At 39.5% G+C, this 21,798-nt stretch overlaps 1 protein-coding gene across 1 annotated transcript; it reads right to left on the reverse strand.

The window, feature by feature from the left end:
• Nucleotides 1-9,218: 9,218 nt before the first annotated feature.
• Nucleotides 9,219-21,503, reverse strand: DAZL (deleted in azoospermia like; the record flags this gene model as incomplete). The annotated part of the gene is made up of 11 exons (XM_083876711.1): nt 9,219-9,272; nt 10,001-10,099; nt 10,857-10,958; nt 12,034-12,090; nt 12,860-12,940; nt 14,219-14,352; nt 14,673-14,739; nt 18,004-18,055; nt 19,408-19,499; nt 19,816-19,950; nt 21,474-21,503. The coding sequence occupies 11 exons, from the start codon at nt 21,501-21,503 to the stop codon at nt 9,219-9,221; spliced, it is 903 nt and encodes a 300-aa protein (XP_083732837.1).
• Nucleotides 21,504-21,798: the final 295 nt, after the last annotated feature.

Below are 21,798 nucleotides of genomic sequence, written 5' to 3' on the forward strand. Positions count from 1 at the left end.
GCTTCCCTATGGAATACCCAACTCTGTCCTGTTGACAAACTTGGAACCAGTGTCAAACCTGCTCACAAACCTTGACTTTCTTCCAAACCCACTACAATTCCTAACACGTTTTTTGGCAATCTACAAAGCCTTCTCATTGCATTTCCTACGGCTATATCTTTTAACAAAAAATTTAATTAGCACACAATAAGAATCACTACATTCTGCAATGGACAGCTTTTATTGTAAAAAGGACAAACCGTAGTGTTCCCCAAGAGAAAGATTTTATAAATTACAGTATTTGGCAGGTTTCTGTTAGCTTAATGCCCCACCTGCTGGCTGACGACTAAATGACATGGTGACACTTCCCAAAGAAGTCACACGCCTATTATTTTGCCACCAGTAGGTAGCTCTGTGCTGTCATGGCAACTGGTACCATTCCGTGTACAAGATGGACTGCACAGCTGGGTCCATCACAGTGTGAAGATTAACGGGCAGAAATAGAACCAGGATGGTTATAAACCAGACATAAGCCAGACTGGTCACACTGAAGTATTACAAAGCATAATGTTAATAAGAAATAATACAAGAACAGTGAACTCCTCATGTATCTTTAGCTTGTAAGAATTCCTACACTTTCATCTGCACCCAGCTCAGTCACCATACTGATCTGTGTTATATTCGAGCATAGTTTCTCAAAAATGGATCAAATAGTCTAGGACCAAAGTGAAGGCTTAAAATGTAAAAATATTTCAGTCTCATTTATTTCAGAATTCTCTTTGAAAGAGCAGTTTTAAAGCTTAATTTAAAGAACGAATACAGTCTACTGCTCACTTTTTAAACCAAACCTGACTTGCCTGGAGGAGCTCTTGCTTGCAGTTAGTGCTGACCCAACTTAAAGGCCTGCTATGAGTTTGATTAAGCATGAATAAGAGCACTTTCAGAACTGGATGTGCTTCAATTCCTCACCAAGCTAAGGAAAATGGAGTCTGTAGACACCTGCTCAGCTATACTGAGACATGAACTGTTTCTGGACTGGCACTGAATTTACACAGGAACATAGATGTTCTTTCCTTGATTCACTAAAGCATGAGTTCCAGGATTATTTTTCATTTCAATCTACTGACTCACCAGCTCAAGGCTCTTGAAGCTCTTACAGGTATTTCTTCATGGAATCAAGTGCCTAAAAGGCTGTTTTTTAAAACCTGAACAGATACAATCAAGTTACATATAGCATGGGAAGTAAAAAAAAAAAATCCCTTTCCAGGCTTCATTGTATTCAGCCCAGCAGTCACATTTAGTACTGTCTCAGTGTAAAAAGCAGGCTTTGGTGTGAGCATTCACAAAGCACAGCAGCTGCCCATCCTCTAGAGCCTGGCATTCTGAGGGGCTGTGCCCTGAGTTCAGGAAACCACAGCAGGACAAAGCTCATCAGCCCAGACTTCACAGTCTATTAACAGGCAACACAGCACTAAAATAGCATTTTGGAAACTTCACCACTATTGATCATTTTTATCTTACTTTGAAAAACCTATTAACACAATTGCACTTTTAACTAATGAAACTATCACGCACCGCCTAAGAAAACAAGTAATTTCAGAGTCTGTCTTTCTCCTAAGTCAGGGAATAACCAATGCAACAGTGAGATAAGCACAACTCGCAGTTTAGGTTTTATGAATACCATAACAAGTATTTCACTGTCAGAAACACATGGAATCCAGCATTTACAGGAAGTGTCTCACCAATAAAGACCTGTGTGTAGTTAGTTTTCTTCACAATAACTAGCATGAGGATGTTAGCTTTGTGCTGAACAGCGTGCTGGTAATAGAGAGATGTTATTGCTGAGCAGTGCTTACACTGAGCCAAGGCCTTTTCCGCTTCCTGTACTGCCACGACAGCGAAGAGACTGAGCGTGTATGGGAAACTGGAAGGAGATGCAGAAGGGACATGTGATCCCAACTGACCAAAGGGATGTTCCAGATATTATGCTCGGTGTATAAGGTGGGGTGAAGAAGTGGAGGACATTTGGAGTGATGGCATTTGTCTTCCCCAGTCACTGTTACATCATAGGCCCCTGTTGGCCTGAAAATTGCTGAACACCTGCCTGCTCATGGGAAGAAGTGAATTAATTCCTTGTTCTGCTTTGCCTGTGTGGGAGACTTTTGCTTTTTCTATTACAAAGGCCTTTATCACAAACCACAAATTTTCTAGCTACCATTCTAATAATTATCTCCCTGATCCCACTGGAGAGCAAGCAGCTGTGTGGTACTTGGTTGCTAGCTGGGGTTAAACCACAATCCATCACTGCAACACTTTTCCCTAGAAGAGATTCAGTAAATAGGTTGCTTAATTATGTACAAAAAATCTCTACCCTAGTGAAAGTAAAATCAGGACTACCAAGCAAGCAACCTCAGTTAACATTCCTAATGTTTAGTGCTGTATTAATAATTTTTATCTGCACAAGTACACCACCTAATAAAAGGAAAATACCTACTTTGGAGGGGTCCCCATGATATTCTAGGCAAATCATTCTGCACAGTTGCTCAAAATAAATGTAATAAACAGCTTTAAGGGAAATCTTATTCACAGTGTAAGCACTTTGTCTATATGCTGTAAGCATACCTGGATCACTGATGCTTTCAGTGCAATTGCTCTTTGACATTTCACAGCTACAGCCAGAGCCTGTTACGCAGACCTGGATGTGAGAGCCCTCTGATGGCTGTAATGAAAATACCACCTGCAGCACACTTGAAACCCACCTGAAAACCACGTATGAGCTGCTCAGTTCCTCATACAACCTGGCACGCTGGTTTTCCCCCAGCAAGAGGCTACCTTCAGATTTCCACCAGTTGTTCTCGAGGTACCCAGCCCCCTGACTCTAATAAACTTGAGTAGAGCTGTTGACAGTTCTCTCCTGCATTCTCCTGGACAAATGAGCTGCTCATGGCTTGGACAAGTGGATGCTTTGCTAGATAAAAATCTTCATATTTTTATCAGGCCCAGAGAGTACTGGCAAATGAGTTTCACCCAGATGGTCACCAATGGGGCTCCTAAGGGCTCAGTATTAAGACCAGTCCTGTTTGTTGTCTTTATCAATAATTTGGATAAGATCAAGTGTATACTCCCTGGGTTGCAGAACAGAAATTTGGGCAGGAGTGTTGATCTGCAGGAGGGCAGGAAGGAGGGTCTGCAGAGGGACCTGGACAGGCTGAATTGATGAACCGATTTTATGAGACTCCAGGCTAAGTTATGACTTCAGTCATAACAACTGCAGGAAACACTACAGAGGCTTGGTGAAATGTCTGGAAACTGCACTGACAGAGAAGGACCATCTGACCACAGTGCTGGTTACCTCTACCCCAAGCTGCTACTGCGGTTTAGGGCCACAGAGCCTGCAGCTGCAGGGACACCATTGTGGTGGTGCGCTCCGCGATGTTCTATCACGTTTTAGTTAAAACAGTTAAAGTTTAAATATGGTTTCCAGTTGAACAAAATGGCTCCTTCTCCCCTCATCCCTTCCCGCCAAATCCCGTTTCCATAACAACCCCTATCCCATAATAAGTTGTTTACAAGTTAAGTTGAGCTGTCAGTCATTTGAGTTATATAATTCAAGCTCATGCCCATCATCCTTATCCCATCCCCAGTTCCAGAAAGTTCATCCTTGCAGCAGTTGTAATTGGTTCAATGTTAATGTATTACTCCTCCCATGTGTTCCCTATTGGTTGTAATGTGAGAGACCACTCCTCCCTGTTCGCTTATTGGGAGTTTGTAACCCCACCTATTTTCGGTTTAAAAGTTGTTGCACAGCAGGCTCAGTGTCTCTCCCGGGACCTGAGTCGGAGAATAAACACCTCCTGCTCAACCCTGAGAGTCCTCTCTCTGCTTCCTTTGCTACTTTACTCCGGTTGAGGCTGCCCAGGCTGGGGTACCCCTGATTGCGGGTTGTGAGGGGCTGCAGTAGCCGGCAATCTTGGGACTGCTGCTGAGGGCGGGTCGGCCCCTCTGAGGACTAACCCCCGCACACCATGCTGAACAAGATACACCAGTGGGTGAATTGAATGATAGAGATCAACTTGGTTACCCATAAGGGCATTAGGTAGGACCACAGGGAGCTGTAACCTCTGTAGGTGAGCCCCATTAGCAACCACAGTCCCTTCTTAAGGGAATCCCAAGTCATTTTCACCATCTACTGCACTTCATCGAATTTCTTGACATTCAGGGCACTGGGCAGAAATCACATTGCATCAACACCTGCCACAGCCCTTCATAATGCCTTGTTTTAATTAAACAGTCAGATTCCCCTGGTCCACAATAGTTCCAAAACAGCTGCTAGGCCCTGGGCAAGACAGGGCTACCTGAACATGAGCCTGCAGTGTTTCCAGGTGGCCAAGTGCATCCTGGCTTGTATCACAAAATATGGCCAGCCAAATTCAGGAAGCAACTGTCTCCCTGTACTGAACTCTGTAAGGCCACATCTTGAATACTGTGTTCTTTTGGACCCCTCACTGGAAGAAAAATGAAGCACTACAGCATGTCCAGTGATATACAGGGGCCACTAATCCTATTTTAATAATTTAACTGCTGCCTTACATTCAAGAATAGTAAAATCAGCTTATGCTAAAAATCGGATGGCTGCACAACTTCATGGTACATGAACCTATTAACTGCTACAGGCCAGAACATTGGGTTGTTTGTCTCCTTTCCCCCCAAGGAAGGTAATTCTGCCACTCTGGTGAAAGCCCAGCTGGCGTACTGAGCACAAGAAAGACATGGACCTGTTGGGTCAGGTCCAGAGAAAGGCCATAAAGATGGTCAGAGGGCTGGAGTACTTTTCCTACGAAGACAAGCAGAGCATGCTAGGATTGCTCACCCCAGAAAGGACAAGACTCTAGGGAGACATTACTGGGACCTTCCAATACTAAAGGAAACCTGTAAGAAAGACAGAGATTTTAGTGGGGCAAGCTGTGATAGGAGTAATGGTTTTAAACTAAAATGGCAGATTTATACCAGACCAAATGACAGTTTCTTCCATGAGGTCTGTGAGACACCAGAACAGGTTGCCCAGAGTGATGTCCCACCCCAGGAACAAACACTTATGGTCAGGGCTCTGAATTACTTGATCTAGTTGAATAAATCCCTACTCATTGCAGAGTGTTTCACTAGATGACCTTTAGAGGTCCCTTCCAAGCCATCCTACAAAATGAACCACAAACTAATTTCCAGTTCTAAGCAAAAATTCTCCCCCAAGAAAAGAAAACCTCTATTTCAATTGGTGGGTTTAATTCCAGATTGCTCTAGGAAGACTTTACAAGAAATTTTAAAGTTCCTTGAACACTCATTCATGGAAGAACAAGCACAAAATAATGGGGGAGAAAAGATTTGGTTACGTTTGGTCTAGAAAAAAAAAAGGCACCACAGAGCAAAACACTATTCTTCTAAAATTAAGACAGCCTAAAGAGATTAAATGCAGAGTGATCCTGAATGGGGTAGCAGAAAGCAGATTACTTGACAGAACCATAGAGCAGTTTGGGTTAGAAAGGATCTTTTAAGGTCATCTAGTATAAACACCAAGTAGTTCAAACAATACACTGAAATTTGGACACTACTTACAGGAAAAGGTGAACAGAAGCTTAAAGGGCATGATACACAAATCCTGAGAAGGGGTACTGCTAAAACATCAGTACTGTCTTATAAGCACTACTTCTAATATCCCACAACATCAGCAATGTATTCATACAGCATGCATCTTTATTTGACTACATATTTAAAAAATTGAGATAATTAAAATCAGAAAAACTATTCATACAGTACTTGCTTTTGGATTAGCAGCATAAATATTCTATAGCAACATGTTTTCAAATGTAAATCCTGCCCTCATTTCTGTACTTTCTATGGTCTCAAAACCTTAAGGTGAAGGGGTAGAAAAAGCTTTTCTTGTGTGTCTTGAGCACCCACTACACAGAAGTTCACAGTACTCTGAAAAAAAAAAAAATAAAACAAACCCTGAACACCCAAAACAAAAACCCCTCAGCAAACAAATCACCACGAACAACCCTTGACATTTATTCACAGAAGCTGAAGCTTTAACAATCACTGGGACTATACAAAGACCTTTTTAAACTCAGCTGGGGCCTTTTTCTTTAAAAGAAGTTACAGTGTGATTTTGTCTCCCATGGTTCAGCCCAAACTTTAAAGCAGAAATGATGAAGTAGGAAGTGAGACTCCATCTGGGTTGTAAAGCTACTTAGGGATTTTTGCGATGCGTATTCTATCTGAAGAAACGTCAATTTTCTTAATAGCTTGGGATCACTTTTTTTTTTAAACTTTCTTAGCAACACAAAGTGGCAGACAAAGCTCTTAAATTATACATCTCCTCTAAAATAGAGGTCTAGAAAGTCATTCCTGCAAAGAATATAGTGTGTAGACCTGTGAGGACTTTAAAAATCTCTTTCAGTAAGATATACAAAAGAAAACCCTGTGAAATACAAAAGGGAAAATCCTTTTGTTTCTTTGTAGTAATAAAGGATCACATCACCTTCAGATTAAGATAGTTTACCAACTTGGTTTAGCACACAAATACCTAGGAGGAAAAAAATATTTCCATTTTGACAGGGAATTAGTATCCATTTTGACAGGGAATTATTGTGCCAGACAATCATTCTAATGGAGATCCAAGAATACCATCTGTCTGGCTGTCTCATTCCAAGAATAATTCTGTCAGGTGGCAAAGCGGGTAAAAAAGATATGAAAAGGCAATCAAACAGCAAACTGGGGTATTTCAGGCAAGAACCATAAAACAAACCAAGTGTCATAGCTCTAGAACACCAATTAAATGCAAGCATTGTATTTTTCTATCTTGTTAAGCAATTGTTTCTTTTGAGAAAGAGCTGTCTTAATATTTAAGCACACCCAAAGTTTTGAGTCTCTCAATGTCCATACTGTGTGCAAGCAAATGCAGATGCACAAGAACCCACTACTCCTGCTAGTTCAGTTAACACGGTCCACTTGATTTGAGACTACAAGGGGAACAAATTTACAAAATGCTCCAACCATGCATTGATTTTGGAAATGCCTTCAGTCACAGCAACATCAAACAGATGTTTCAACTTTCTGAATGCAACAGGGAAGTGATTTACTTATTGGTTTTGTGTTATGCTTTGTGTTAGAAGATATTTCAAAAGAACATTAAAATGCATGGGTTTAGTTTTAACTAAAGAAAAAATCAATTCTCTACAGGTAAGCAGCTAGCAGAATCAGCACAATATGATCGAATGGAAGAAAAAATAAATGGTGCTCATAAGGTCTTGGCTATTCCCGTGATAAAACCTCTCAGCATGCTTGCAAGAATCTAGTATGACCATTTCAAATGCACTATACAATCAACTTGCTCACTAGAGGGTCCTGTGCATAACATTTGGCCAAATAAACAGAAAACAGGCACTCTGTGTAGGCATCTTCTGGTTTAATCCCTTCTTTTGGTGCTGGGACTCTTAAATGAGTCAGCTATGCACAGAGCCCTTTGTATTTTTCTTAGAGCTACAGCAGAAAACCTCAGGTAAGGCCTAGGGCAACCTAGCCAACCTAAACAATCAAGTCAAAAAGAAATCTGCATTTGCTAAGAAACAACTACCTTTTATCAATAAACTGACATCACAGCTTTCAAAGCACATGTAGGCTGTCTAGATTCTGAAAGCTGGAAAGGACAGGGTCCTGATTCAATACTAGAAAAACCCTTGCAAAAAAAGCTGCTAACACAGAAGTTAAGCACAATCAAGCCACTCTCTTTAGAACAGTCTGAAAAAAACATGGCAAATTAGTATCATAGGAACACTTAATACTATCTTCAGTAACATGAAACAGTGAGGAGAGAAACTGGTATGGGCTTTGCTTTGTCCAGATTAATTTATACTGTAAGAACATTGGTACAAAGCTGCATAATCATCACTGTCCCTCACCCTCCTGCAATAGTTTTATCCAGAACACTCCTGAGCAGTCCTTGGACATTTGCTCAAGCCACATTCTATTACATATCCAGTTCCCTTGCAGATATTTCACTAACACATTTCTGGCTAAGTCTTTGCCCAGCCATTGCTATCTCTGAACCTTCTGGAAATCTGAAGCTGAACATGCAATCCTAAATAGTCTCATATATACATCCTTAACAAGAGAGGCAAAGTTTTCTTTTATTTTCTGGAGAAATTGAAGTGTTTGAGTAAGGAAAAAAAAGCAAGCTAGGACCCAACATGTAAGACTGTTCTCTTTTCTCAATTCTACTTTTTTGAAACTTCAGCTAGTATCTACCCAAAACAAAGGTTTGTTACCAAAGATTTATAATAACTGGAAATCTCACAGAGTAATAAGTTTTTAACAGCTTTAGCAAGTTATTATTTAGATTTGTCACACCAGAAATTTAGGAAACCAAGGCAAAGTAAAAATTTATTTCACTGTTTCACAATACACACCTAAAATCTACATGATTTATATTAAAACAGTCATACACATTCTTTGATTAACAGTTTGCATCACATAACAAAGGCTTATTGAAGTGCAGTATTTTCTCAGAAGTTTAAAATACAGGTATTGCTAAGATTTTTCAAGTAAAAAATCTTGTATTGGCTGACTGTCCAATACAGATAACCATCTTATATTTTAAGTTACATACAGGATTTTAAGGATTCTCTTCATTACTTACCCAAAAATAGTAGTGATGCTTAAGACTGCAGGTACATAGACTGTCAATGAACATAATCACATTGATTATGTCATCTAAAGGCAACCAGGACTTACAGGGCTTCAGCTCAGTTACAGCTTCTCACCTTCTTTTGCACTGATTTAAGAACTCAGTCTTAAAATATATTCTCTTGGGCAAATAACTACTTCAATTTTTAAACTGCAGGAGTTAACTGGTCAATATGAGTCAAATTGTAATTAATGAAAAACTGTGTGTAATATGCAAACTGTACCTTAAAGCTCAGAGAAAAATCCACATACAGCAAACATATAAACTCTCTAACATTCAAGTCAGTTACCAGGGAAAGCACACAAACAGTAACACTGAAGTTTGTCAACTCTTACAACTCCGAACTTTAAATTACTCAAGCAACAACAACAGTACCAAAACAGGTAGAACATGAGCACATAGCTTTAAGTAACTCTGAGAAATATTACATCTGCATTAGTAAATACTAACTGTAGTACCATCTGGTTAATTAATTTAGATACTTCAAAGTCTCTGTTGATCAAACGTTTTTGTGTACTCCCCTTCCTTTTCTCAAGTGGTATGTCTTACTCTCCTGGGATGGGATAGAAGAGAGGATAAGAAAAAGAAATTCAGTTAATCAGAATAAAACAACCAAAGTTTCATGAAAATTATCTCCAGACATCCTGTAGTCTATTCACCCCTCTCCAAAACTGATAAAACAGCTTGTGCATTCCTGTTTCAGGGTGCACCTGTTTAGTTCATGTATCTCTCCTTTTACAAAAAGGAAGCAAGGTCTTAGAAATTAACAACCTGGAATTACACGACTTGGAATGTAATCAGAAACTGCAAATCTACAAAGACTGAACACTTAGAGCAAAAAAAAATGACAGCTGGCTATCACCCTGGACTACAATTTATTGGTTAAAGCAGAGAAGCGTAACTAGCCACCATCCACAGTAGCTACTTCACTGTACAGACTATCAAGGTTTAAATTCAACATCCTCTGTCCAAACTAGGGAGTAATCCACAGCTTTCAGCCATGCCACTGAGAAATGACTAGCCAGACTTATGCTCTAATTGTTCCTTAGTTGACTGTTCAGCAATTTTTATGCTGATTAAACCCACTGAATCCAACTTCAGCACTTCTTTCTTCCACCATTAAACAACAGAGCCAAACCCATACCTCTCAGAGGATGTAAAAGGAAGAAAAAATTCAAGTGGCATTCAGATACGAATCCCTTCCTCTTTATGGTATGCTGTAGCTGAACGCACTGAAGGTCAGCTATGTTTCAGAGATGTAATTTTGTTTTCACTACATACCTTTACATTGTTGTCTTGTGATACAAAGTCATTTGTCAGCTGGTTCTCAGGATTAGACAGACAGGATAATACTGTTTGCATACCCCTGTCCACAGACTTCTGAAATACAGTTATAGGTACATCAGTACTGATTTTCTTAGTTAGGGCACGTTACTAGCTAGCAATGCCAGTGTGCCTCAGGGTTTTCTTTGCAATCAGGATTCCCCAGTTGCCTCGTGTTCCCTGAGGTATCTTTTTTTTTCTTTATGTATTTTTTCTCCCCCCATAATCTTTTAATATTAGTAACTCATTATCCCACTTCAGTGTTACAGCGTAACAATTCTAATCAGTGACATGCCAGTTCTCTTGTGGATTAGGCTGACAGCTGAGAAATGAAATTTCTCCTTTAAGAAACTGCATTCAGAGCCAGCTGTTTGCTAAACCAGGGCCTCCTTCCACAGAACAGTGAGAAAGGGAAAGTTACCAATTCAGGTATTTGAAGCTTAAATTAAATCTACCTAAGATAGCAGGCACTCCTATCAAATCTAGCTTTTTAGTACCTGTAATTTTCCCTGGATTTTCCACAGATTAGGTAGGTAAAGTCTTGTCAGTAGACTTAATCAAGTAGAACACACACTTCATCCAGCCCTCAGCATCGCAAACAAGCACTAACAGTTTCAAGGAAATATGAGACTTCTGAAGTTATACACAGAAATCAGATACAGGGGACTTAACAACTGGCTGAAAGTAGCAACTATAACCTTGATTTCTAGGTTACCTCTCTGAGTCCCTTGACAAAGCTACATAACCCTCATGTGCAAATTTCTGGGAATGGCATTTATGATAAAGAACATGTAAGTTTTGAGGAAGCACTTACCTTTTGTGGGCTGTTAGGCAACTGTGTGGACTCTGGAACACCACAATCAAGCTGTATAAATCCTTGATCCTCAGGGCCATGATAGTTTACTGAAGAATACATCTGTAGAATTGGTAAGTATTACAATGTTTCAGTGACACTGGGAAAACATGCACAGTTATGGTGCACAGATAAATGATCTTTATCTATCCATAAACTGTACCAACTTTATCTTTAAAGTTTTGGTAAGTTTTATGAGTGGGGGAAATACTGTGTCACAACCTGTTCTATTAAGACAGTTAAGAATGATACTTAAGAGCTGCTTAACTGAGATAGCTCTAGAACAGTTGTCTGCTCCTATAATCAAGCTTGTAACATTTAACAGTGAAACCTCCATGCACACCTACTCTAAAAACAGTTTTACCTGCTACCATTGAATTGTAAAGTGATACACAATGGCTGTATCACATACATGGATGCTATCAAAAAAACTACTTCAAAGCAATACTGTAATCAATATTTCAATGACTTCTGATAGCTTTCAGAAAAAGAACACAATTCAAAATAAAGTTATATATTACAGCTGTTAGACACTTAATCAAAACTGCAGTCAGTAAATATACCTAAAGAACACAAAAATGCCCAGGGGGCAAGTTTAAATTCTGACATAGGGGAAAAAAATACTCTGTATTTGTTTAACATTCTCATGGAAAGGTTACTTGCATTAAGTCACAAAGCAAGGAATTTTTTTAGAGGCCAGCAGCACCATCTACAGTTTGTAGCAGCCTGAGAAAATTTTTTAAACCTGTTGAAAGGAGCCAAAAAATTCTTCAGTATTTGCAAAGAATATGGAGATTTTTTAAATTTTAATAAAAAGATTGTACCTCAGGTCAACTTATTTTTCCTTCAACTTTTCCTGAAAAACCAATTATGTTTTGGTTAAAACTCCAGAGTTCTGTGAGTAGAACATGTAGAATAACGTCAAAAACCAGACAGAGCTGTTCTGCCAGATAACTCCAAAAAGCACCACATCAGTAGAAATTCTGAACAACTACATACTCTCATCAGCAATTACAGTTTTTTGTAGATCAGATCACACAGATCTGGACAACAGACAGACTATTTTTTAAATATCAAGCTGTAAAAACAATATGCTACGTAAGACAACAGTTTCAGAACTCTAACTTTGTAGGCTTACCGGAGTTGGAGGTATTACGTAATTTCTTTGCTCCCCAGCAAGCCACTGTGGTTGAGCCTTAAACAAAAATTGGACAAGAACCACCTGTTATTTATTCTTTCCAACACAGAAAAGTAACTGCTCTGTAGGAGCCACTGTTTATAGCATTTCATGTCTGAATTTTTCGTGAAACAGTTATTTAATACATAGTCAAATAAACTATCTTGCTGAACATAAGACTATCTCCTCTCACTCCAAGTTAAAAAAAAATTAAACTATTTCTAAGTGTTAGTGAAATAAGGGAAACCAAAGTACCTACATTGAAAACGAACCTCAAAACCCTCTGGCTGCTCCCAGTTACTCCTAGTATAGTGTCAGTAACAGGACTTAACCACACACTTCACTTGTGAGTTCAAGCCCCACTATCAGCTAAACACCTCTGACGTTTTCATAATGCAAGAGCACATCCCCCCTTATATACATCAATTGTTATATTATCTGATAAGATTCTGATTCTAAGCATCTAACACCCCACACTACAGCATGTACAAATGCAAATCTGTCTCCCACATGTACTACTAACTCCTGTACATTTTTCTAATTTGAAAGCTGTTTTATCACTATATTTTGAAGAAAAAGAAATAATGAAACTATAAAAATAAGAGTATACTAAGTTACTCAACAGTTCTCATCACTGTTTTGTTTTTGCTTTGGTAGCTGTGAAGAACTGAAGGAAAATAAATTTCAGATAATGAGAAGCACAGAAAGATCAGACTCCAGTTAACACTTCATTCCAGTTTTGTCAGGTATCAAACAGCCTTTCTGCCTCTACTAAAACTTTACCTACCTGATAGTTGTAAGCCGGTTGATACCCTATGGGAACTTGCTGCTTTAGCAGTACAGCTGGTGATGAACTGTATGGATAGGGCTGCAAATAAAGCTTTTTTAAAAAAAAAAATCCACAAGTTTGAAGCAAGATACAAGTATGATATTTGTAGAGGTATTAGCCAGGAGCACACTTTTATAAGCTACACTGTTATTTCAGCTCCTGTGCAGACCAGACTCTCTATTTAAAAAGCAACCCTTAAATTTCCCACAGGGCTTGCCTCAGCACTTCAGGCACTAATAATGTCTACAAACTGAGATTCCAAGTGTCTTATATATCTAAAAATCCCATATCTGCTTGTAACTGATCTTTTAATTAATTTCAGAAGTGCAAGTCGTGCCATAAACTTTGAGAAGTAGATCTGAAGTTGACTGACTACTATGAAATAATGGAGTACAACAGTCTAAGGGATCTGTTTCTAGGAAGCAAAAGAAGCTAAGTACTCCAATTCTGACACAGTGTTTACCTGGAACCTTCTCAGATTATTCAGAGAACAGTTAAAGGCACACTTTAACATTTAAGAAAATTAATTTTCTTAAATGAATATATTTAAAGAGAATCAGCAAGAATACTATTATCAAGCTCTCTGCCTTGCAAGAAAGTATTTCTCCAAGTTCGTTCTTGCTCTTTGCTTAAGATACACAAAACAGGATCAGTTTGTAGACATGACTGCTCCATCACAGAGGCTATTGCAGGCAGAGAGCCTGATCTGGTTCACTAACAGCACAGGACTCGTATCCAGGCCAGAAGCACTGTACCCACACCTCAGTAGGAATGCCCATCTGAAGTACCAGTACAGTGATGTCCTGCAGGTGATACTGTGCTGGGCACAGCTATTAACAGCAGATGCTCTAACAATGTGTTCTTGTAACACAACAGCAGTTTAAAACCAAGGATATGTTTGGCTAGGAGAAAAGTACCTGAGAACTTCTGATCCCACTCTTAGTTTATAAAAATGCATTTTAAATTTTATAGTTTATTCTGAAACAAGACAGCAACACATTAAACATCTGGATACATTTCATTTGTGAACTGCATCTGTGACAGGCAATAATAACTCAATCTTTCCTCCACTTTCAACAGCTCTCACTCTTAAAGGGTATCTCCCTCTTGTTTAACATCACTGAATCAATTTTTCAAGAGTGCTGGAATTCCTTTGAAGTGGTTTGAAGTTGGGTGCTTCTTACTGGGGAAGGCAGTATGAAAACAGGCAGGTAAGATCAGACTGGAATCTCAATACATACTCCAGAAGTCATACATGCTTGCACCCTCAAAAAATACCTAATTATGTTTCAAAATCAGTGTCAGGAGCAGTCCTACCTGAACATAGGGGGTTACTGGGTTCATGACAGCTGGAGGCTGCACGTACGTTTCCACACTCTGGTTACTCCACACGCTCTGGAACTGTGGTGGAGGAGGACCAAGAACTAATTGTCTGGGATGCACACAGGAATCTTGTTTTGAAACAGATAAAGAATAGTATTAAGACATTACTACATGTGTTTTATTGGGAATCTGAATTCAAGCTGAAAAAAACTCCTAAGGGTTTTGACTCTTAAATTTAACTCAGTATTAACTATATTGTATTGTCCTACCAACCTCACTCTAATTAAAACATCATACAAGTGAGGTCATAGAAGTCAGAACCAAGGTTTAACTGAAATATAAACACTGCATCAGATAAAAAGTATTTGCAAGTATAATGATGTATAATTAAGAAAAAAAACCTGTTATAATATCATCAATATTAACAAATTTATTTAAACATACTTACTTAGATTTTGTTGTTTTCTGATTGCTGGCCCCAGTTTCAGCTTTTTACCATGGAAGTTGATTTGTGACTGAAAGACAGGTTATTCTCTGTAAGCTGGGAATCAGCAAGGTGAGAGGTTTGTGGGATTTTAAAGAGACTGGACTCTGCTTCTACACCACAGTACATCAACTCTCATGAAGACTCAACAGCCCCGAGTCTCCTCTCTGAACGCCACATGTCTTTTACCTCAGATTTCCTGCAGCACCCTCAACTCAGCTATCTGCCTGCTCACCAACCCTCCAAAATTATGTATCACTTGCCCTAATAGCAACATGTGCTACTCGAATTTGCAACTATGTATCAGTGACCATCAGCCCCACCGTTTTATACACACAGGTTTCAGTACTCTTGTCTCAGTGAGAGTATGAATGGAGAGTGACCACAGTCTCAGGTTTCTAGGGAAACATTTTTGGTATAGGCCTATTAGCACAATTTTAGTACCAAGCATTAAAGTCAGAATTGGATGCAGACAATCTGTCTAGATTCTCTATCACATGCAACTCTACAGAAGTGCCTGCTTCAGAAGAAAATGCAGTTTTGCATTTTTCTTTTTTGCATTCCTACTAAAGGAAGTGCCTTGAACAGACAAGAGCAACTTTATTGTTGCCTGTAAAAATAAGCAGAAATATAACAATAAAAAAACTTGTTCATTCTAATTTATATCAGTATTCAAGATGGGGATGAAAAATGGTGCAATAACCTGAATAGTTTGACAGGTGGATGTATTTTGATTTTTATTTTTATTCCAGGGGAAAGTGTCTTAGTTGGTTGATTCTGGGCATTTAATTAATTCTGAAACCCTATTGTGCTCAAAATCATGCAACTACCATTTCCACCTCAAAAATGAGAACTCCTGGGAGACAGGCCTCCCTCCTCTAAACAGAAAGACACCTTTCCATTCAGAACTGCAAACAGATTCATGATGGACCAGAGTGCAGTTACAGACCTAAAGCAGAAGAACACTGTCAGGCTGAACAAGGCTATAAAGCCTTGTTTAACAGGCAGATGAACATAGGAATAAAGAGTAACTTTAGCTACAGAGAGGCTCTATTGTGTTTATTTACAGAAAACACTGTGACCATTCAGTGCCAATAAGGTCTGAAGTCATTTAGCGCAGTTACTTTTGCTTATAATTTGAGCTCTACAACACCCATGTTCATTTCTTCCTTTCTTCCATCCCCTCCAAAAGCCAAGATGTTTTGTAAGATTATTTCTATTTGAATATGCTTCTTCCTGACATGGCAGAAATTTTTACTTCCGGCAGACCTGAAGTGTGCACTGAAAATCCACCACATGCCTCTGAGTCTTCTAAGACCTCTGACATACAAACTCACATCAGTGAGTTCTACATTAATAGAGGAACACTGCAGGCTCCAGTTCTGAAGAAGCACACACAGAAAATCAGCAATGTACACGACACAGATGTCAATACTACTCAAGAGGTCTCCATAGAAATTGCTACCTCAAAGTAAGCATTCCACACTGATGCAGCATAATAAATGTAATCCATAGTAAAAAGAAAAAAGTGTTCTCAGATGAAGTCTGTTGCTAAGTACAGCAGTCACTGTATTTTCTGTCATCGTACCATCAAGTAAAAGCAAGCTTTTAAAATCTGCTGGTGAGAATCAAGGATCTCCTGCTGGGGTTTCACTACTCTCCACTTTATTATTCAAACCTGTTCTCTTCTCACTTATGGAGCTGGATGGCCAGTAAACACACCTGCACATCACAGAACACTACATTTGTGCCTGGCACATCCATCTGGTTTTGCCTTTCTGATCTACTTCCCTATCCAAGAGCTTCAGAAGCAAATGAGAGACTGTTCATCCTCCAGAGACACAGGAACTTTCTGAGGCAAAGACTTCAAAGAGGAAAGTATTTCAATACATGTTATTTTCACAGTTACTGTATTCAGTGTGGAGAGTGAAAAAATAAAAGCTTTGTCAGTGGTTTGTGACCTGCTCGAGTCTATCAGAACCAAGTAACTGATTTGGTTATAAGCACTGAAATTCAAAACTTCTCTGATACCAAACTCCCAAGATCAGAAGGGCTGTAACAGTTCTATCCGTTCATCTCCTGTGTTAGCTACAGGAAAACTATACGATGACAAGGGAACAGCCGGAGCACAATCTAGGAAGCTTAAAAAATACTTGCACTCCAGATAGCATGCAAATGCACAAATACTGCTAGAGAAACGTATTTCAACTACTGAGACATAAGTAAAAAACTAATACTGTCTTCCATGATACTGTTACTCCTATGCTCTAAGTAACCCAAGATGTTATTGTATTTCGTCTATCTGTGCCTGAAATTGTTACTGTCTCTAAGACCCTGGAGCTAGAAAACAGAACCATGAGGCTGAGTGGGGCAAGTGCCCCACCTTTCAACGGCTGAAGCAGAGAGGCTCTCCCTTCCCTCATGGTCTTTGCTGAAAGCAGAGGCTCTGCTTTCAGGTTTTTTTCCCCCCTCTTTTGTTTCTCTCTTGTACCTTGGACCGGCTCAATGCAAATTGTACAACTGCCTGTCTGCAGCCACCACGGAGGAGCCCTGCAGAAGTGAAGGCAGAGCTGCACCAGCGCAACTGCCTAGCCTTGCCTGGCTTCTGCTGCTGAGGAATGCAAATCCTTCTGAGAGTTCTAGCACTTGACCAAGTACCAGCTGCTGGAGAGTGCCAGCTGCATTCATCAATGAAGAGATAAGAAGCAGGAGAGCTGTCACTGTTTTCCCCTTGTTTTTTGGAACCACACAGTTGTCAGCTGCAGAGTCTTCCATTTTGCAGGGGGTGGCACTCCACCATTTTGTCTTCGTTCCCTGGGAGTCCAGGAGATTTCAGCAACTTTTTAACTAGTCACTATTACTGTTACACTATGCCTTCTTTATTAGTAAACTGTTATTTTTTCACTTATGTCTTTCCATGTTTGTTTCTCCATATTGGAGAATTCAATGTCTACGCCTCTGCCATAAGCACAAGGGTTCTATGACAACCATCTACTACAGAAAGCAAGCAGCCAAACACACTCAAGGTGTTCAAGCACATAAATAAGAGCTATCAAACAAAATAACATGCGATGTTTGACCACACCAGGTTAAAAACTAATTAGCTGAAAACTAATTTTGCTTCTTAGTTAAGCAAATACATAAAGATTTTACCACATTTCAGAAAGTTTACTTTTTGGGCAGCCCTAGACTTTGTGTCCTAACTTAGTCAATAGCATACGTAGCTTGGCTTCTGCAAACTTTTCTCTAGCCTTCATATATCAACCTCTTCAAGTAATCTGGACAAAGAGCTTACCTCAACTATCTTTTGAACATCCACATTGTCCAGGAAAGACACAAATCCATACCTAAAAATGAAAAACAGACTATTCAGTAATCAGTTTCATTTGATTGTTAACCAAATTCTTTTGAACAAGACCAGTTAACAACATGCCAGGTACACTATACTGCACATCAAAATTATTAGCCAGGACACTGGTTTATGATTGAGCCTAAAAATCTATTTACTGCTAACTAGCAGTATCTATTATGGGGCCAGATGAAAGAAACTAAATGCCAGATTTTAGCATAACATGAAACAGAAATAAGGGCTATTTCTCCATTTTAACTACTCAAAACGAGTACTGCTGTGGATATTTGCAACTTAAAGAGTTTTAAAAAAAAAGTAAGATCTGACTTATCTTTAAATTTTCTATTTACTACAGAGGTCTGGATGAATGCAGGCATTACAGGAACAGTAACACCAGTGAGGGAAGCAATTCTTGAGGAGGTTTTTCAATTTCACTGCCTCCCTAGTTTATCTGGTCTATACAATCAAGATCATTTCAGAGCATTATAGTAACAATTGTGTCCCATTAATGGAATTAGACAAATCATTATCAATACTCATAATATACACTAGCTAACTGCACAGCAGGGTTCACTCTGAAGATATGAGACAATTAATTCTATTTCCAGCTCTTCCCTTGCTACATATGCTGAAGAAAAAGATGTGACATTCTAGAATCTAAGCATAGAATCTAAGAAAAACTGGACTGGAAGGAGCCTCAAGATAATATGGTCCTCCTTCTTGTAAGGAGGCATAACCTCAAAACTGTGATGGCTCCTCCAGAACTCAGATATGGTCCTTCAGCTTTTCCTATTTAAGGGTTTCACTACAGTAATCCAGAACTTTTCTATACATTCAAAGGGAATTTCCCTTGTTTCAACATTCACATACTTAGTTTCACTCTTCACCCAAACAAGTTTGGGCTGTTTTACTCTAGAACTTATTCCCAAGTGTCAGGAGAGGGCAGACCCACTGCCCTGAATGAACCATCTTAATTCTCTTAATCATCCTGAACTGTCCTCAGATTTTTAACTCCTCTATCCAGCAGAAGAGTCCTACAAAAGGATTGGCTGTGTAAGCACCACACAAGTTAAGCTTCGTTTTCAATGGTTAAGTGACAGTGAGCATTTTTTCCCTGAACAGAGAGACTAAAGTCAGAAAATTCATGCTATTCTTTGTAAGATTATACCGATTTAGTTGGGGGCAGTATAGATCTACTGGTTTCACAGTGTTAACTGACCACAACAGAAAGCTGCAGCTAGTATTAAGGCTTTAGCTCATCAAGTGTGTTGCTAAGTGTCTGCTCATATCACCCATTACAGAATGCTGTCCAGAGAAGCAGTAACTTCAAACAACTCATATTCTACCCACCCCTTTGAAACACCAGTTCTGTCAGTGATGACCTTCACCTCCTTCACAGTACCGTATTGTTCAAAGACACTCCGAATTTCTGCTTCATTCATCTAAAAGAAAACAAGGTCTTAAACATCTTTTAAACACACTCAACTGCTTAAAATTGATTTAAAGCAGAGACCAGCACCATTTTTTAAACCTATTTTTCACTACCCTAAGAACTAAAGGTTAGTTTTGGAAGACAACTTCCAGAATTCTCCCATGACATTTCAATACCTTTAAGACTGGCAAATGCACACACAAAGAAAAAAAAAAAAAAAGGAAGCCCACCACCACAAACAAGTAAAAAAACCCACACCAAAACACAAGCAAAATTCCATTCTCCACTGACATACCCATTTTAAACAATTACAAGTGTATATATACCCTGATATCAATTCCACCAACGAAGACTGTGTTTGGCATGATTTTTCCTTCTGGTAAAACATAGCCCTGACTGACTGTTGCTGAATAGGCACTGCCCTCCGTGGCACTTGAACACTGGGTCTCCACATGTGCTGCCTAAAAAATTTAAACAGAAATATTTATTTTAGTCAACTTGATTACATTTAAGACACCAGAATGCCTGCAGCTTCCTATAGATATAGCAGGGGACAAGGAACTTCAATAGCACAAACAGACCTTTCACTGGTGGGGAAAAACTGAAGTAATTATGCCATGAAGTCTTAAAAATTTAAATCCAGACCTAGTCTAGACTACTTTAAGTAGCCCTGCCAGAGTGTATCAAGCTTTGTGACCAATGTTGCTACTACCATGATTTGCCCTCATCTCTCTTGCTGCACCTCCTCTTGCACAAGAGATTCTAACACTTGTCAGTTTAAATTATACTGGCTCTACAAATCTGGCAGGAAGATTAACATGAAGTGCACAGTTTTTCACCTACCTGGTATTCTGCTTTTGCTCTGTTGTTTTTGTATTCTGCAAGCCCAGCTAAAGGGCATTTGAACTGAAATCTGAGATGGCAACTCCACAGCACCCTCAAGCTGACCTAACTGTTGCTTCTACTTCTTTCTTTCTGGATGTTTCATCGAACCAAGCTAGAAGTGGTATTCACTTGGTTGTGCAAGTTCTCTGGCAGCCTAAAACAGGAAACAGCTCTCAGCAGAGGCACCCAGCAAGGGCCAGAACCAGCACAAGGAAGCTGGTAACCACAGATACTGCTGGTACACCTGTCACACACGGCCTTGGCTGCCATGGAAGTGCAGTGTTCGTGTCTCACACTAATGATGCAGAGTTTTCAAAGAATATTAACTTATTTAACACTCTCACACATTAAGTACCTGAAAGAAAGAATAAACAGACTGCTTAGGCATTCTGGGAAGCTGGGCAACATAAAAAATGAGATTTACTAACACACGTATTTCCTAGAACTTGAAATGGAGATGAAAAACGCACAGTGGTAAAAGTCTCCAAGAAGAAAAAAAAAAAAAAAAAATCCCTCTGAAACCACCTTTTAAGTCTTCAGTACTGTGATGGAAAACCTTTCCAATTAAAAAAAAAATTACTGTCTTATCTAAACCCAAATAATTTACCGTCACAGGCTACATAAATGACTGCTTCACATACACTATGTGCAAAGACCTCTCACTGTTGCTGAATCAGTATCCAAAGCCTAAACCACCTCAGGTTTTCAAGTGGGAAATCCAGCCAATGATGAATTGGATAAACTGGAATTACAGCATCAGCTGAAGTAACTCACCTCTTTAAAATTACTCTAAAAGAAGTCTGATTTGTCTTATCTCATGAAGTAACTTTGAAATCAAATTTCCAGATGTCAAAAATATTAGGGCTTATTCAGTTTTTCAGCTTTTCAGAATTAACAGGTGTTTTTTTTTCTTCTCTCGTCAAGATTAATTTTATCTGTTTGCTCTCTAATATTCCTGCAAGCATGAAGTTTAAATTGATGTGAGGAAACTGGTATAAGGAGCTCCCTACGGTAGTCGGGAGACTAGTTATAGACTTGTAGCAAAAGAAAAGGTGAAAAAAGACAATTGTTGGGCCAGGTGGAGGAAATACCTACCTACCCACCCAAGCGTCTTACAAACATCACTCATTTTTATGTTCAACCAGGAGAGGAAAATCGTCACTTTTATTTTTGGCCACGCAAGCCTGCGATTTCTCTGGCTCCTCCCTGGCCTCAGGACGTTCTTTGTTTAAAGTAAGCATTAGTTGGGGTTTTTTTGTTTGTTCGTTTTAACAGAGACATTTAAACGCCGCTTCTTCCCCCGCCGGGCCGCGGGGCCTGCGGGCGCGGTCTCCATGGCAGCGCCGGCGCCGGGGGAAGCGCGGCCTCCCCGCCGGGCACTGAGCGGAGCTCTCGGCCCAGCGCCGCACGCCAGGCGCTGGCGA

This window comes from Zosterops lateralis, assembly GCF_965231275.1.
Source record: "Zosterops lateralis genome assembly, chromosome: 1".
NCBI lineage: Eukaryota > Metazoa > Chordata > Aves > Passeriformes > Zosteropidae > Zosterops > Zosterops lateralis.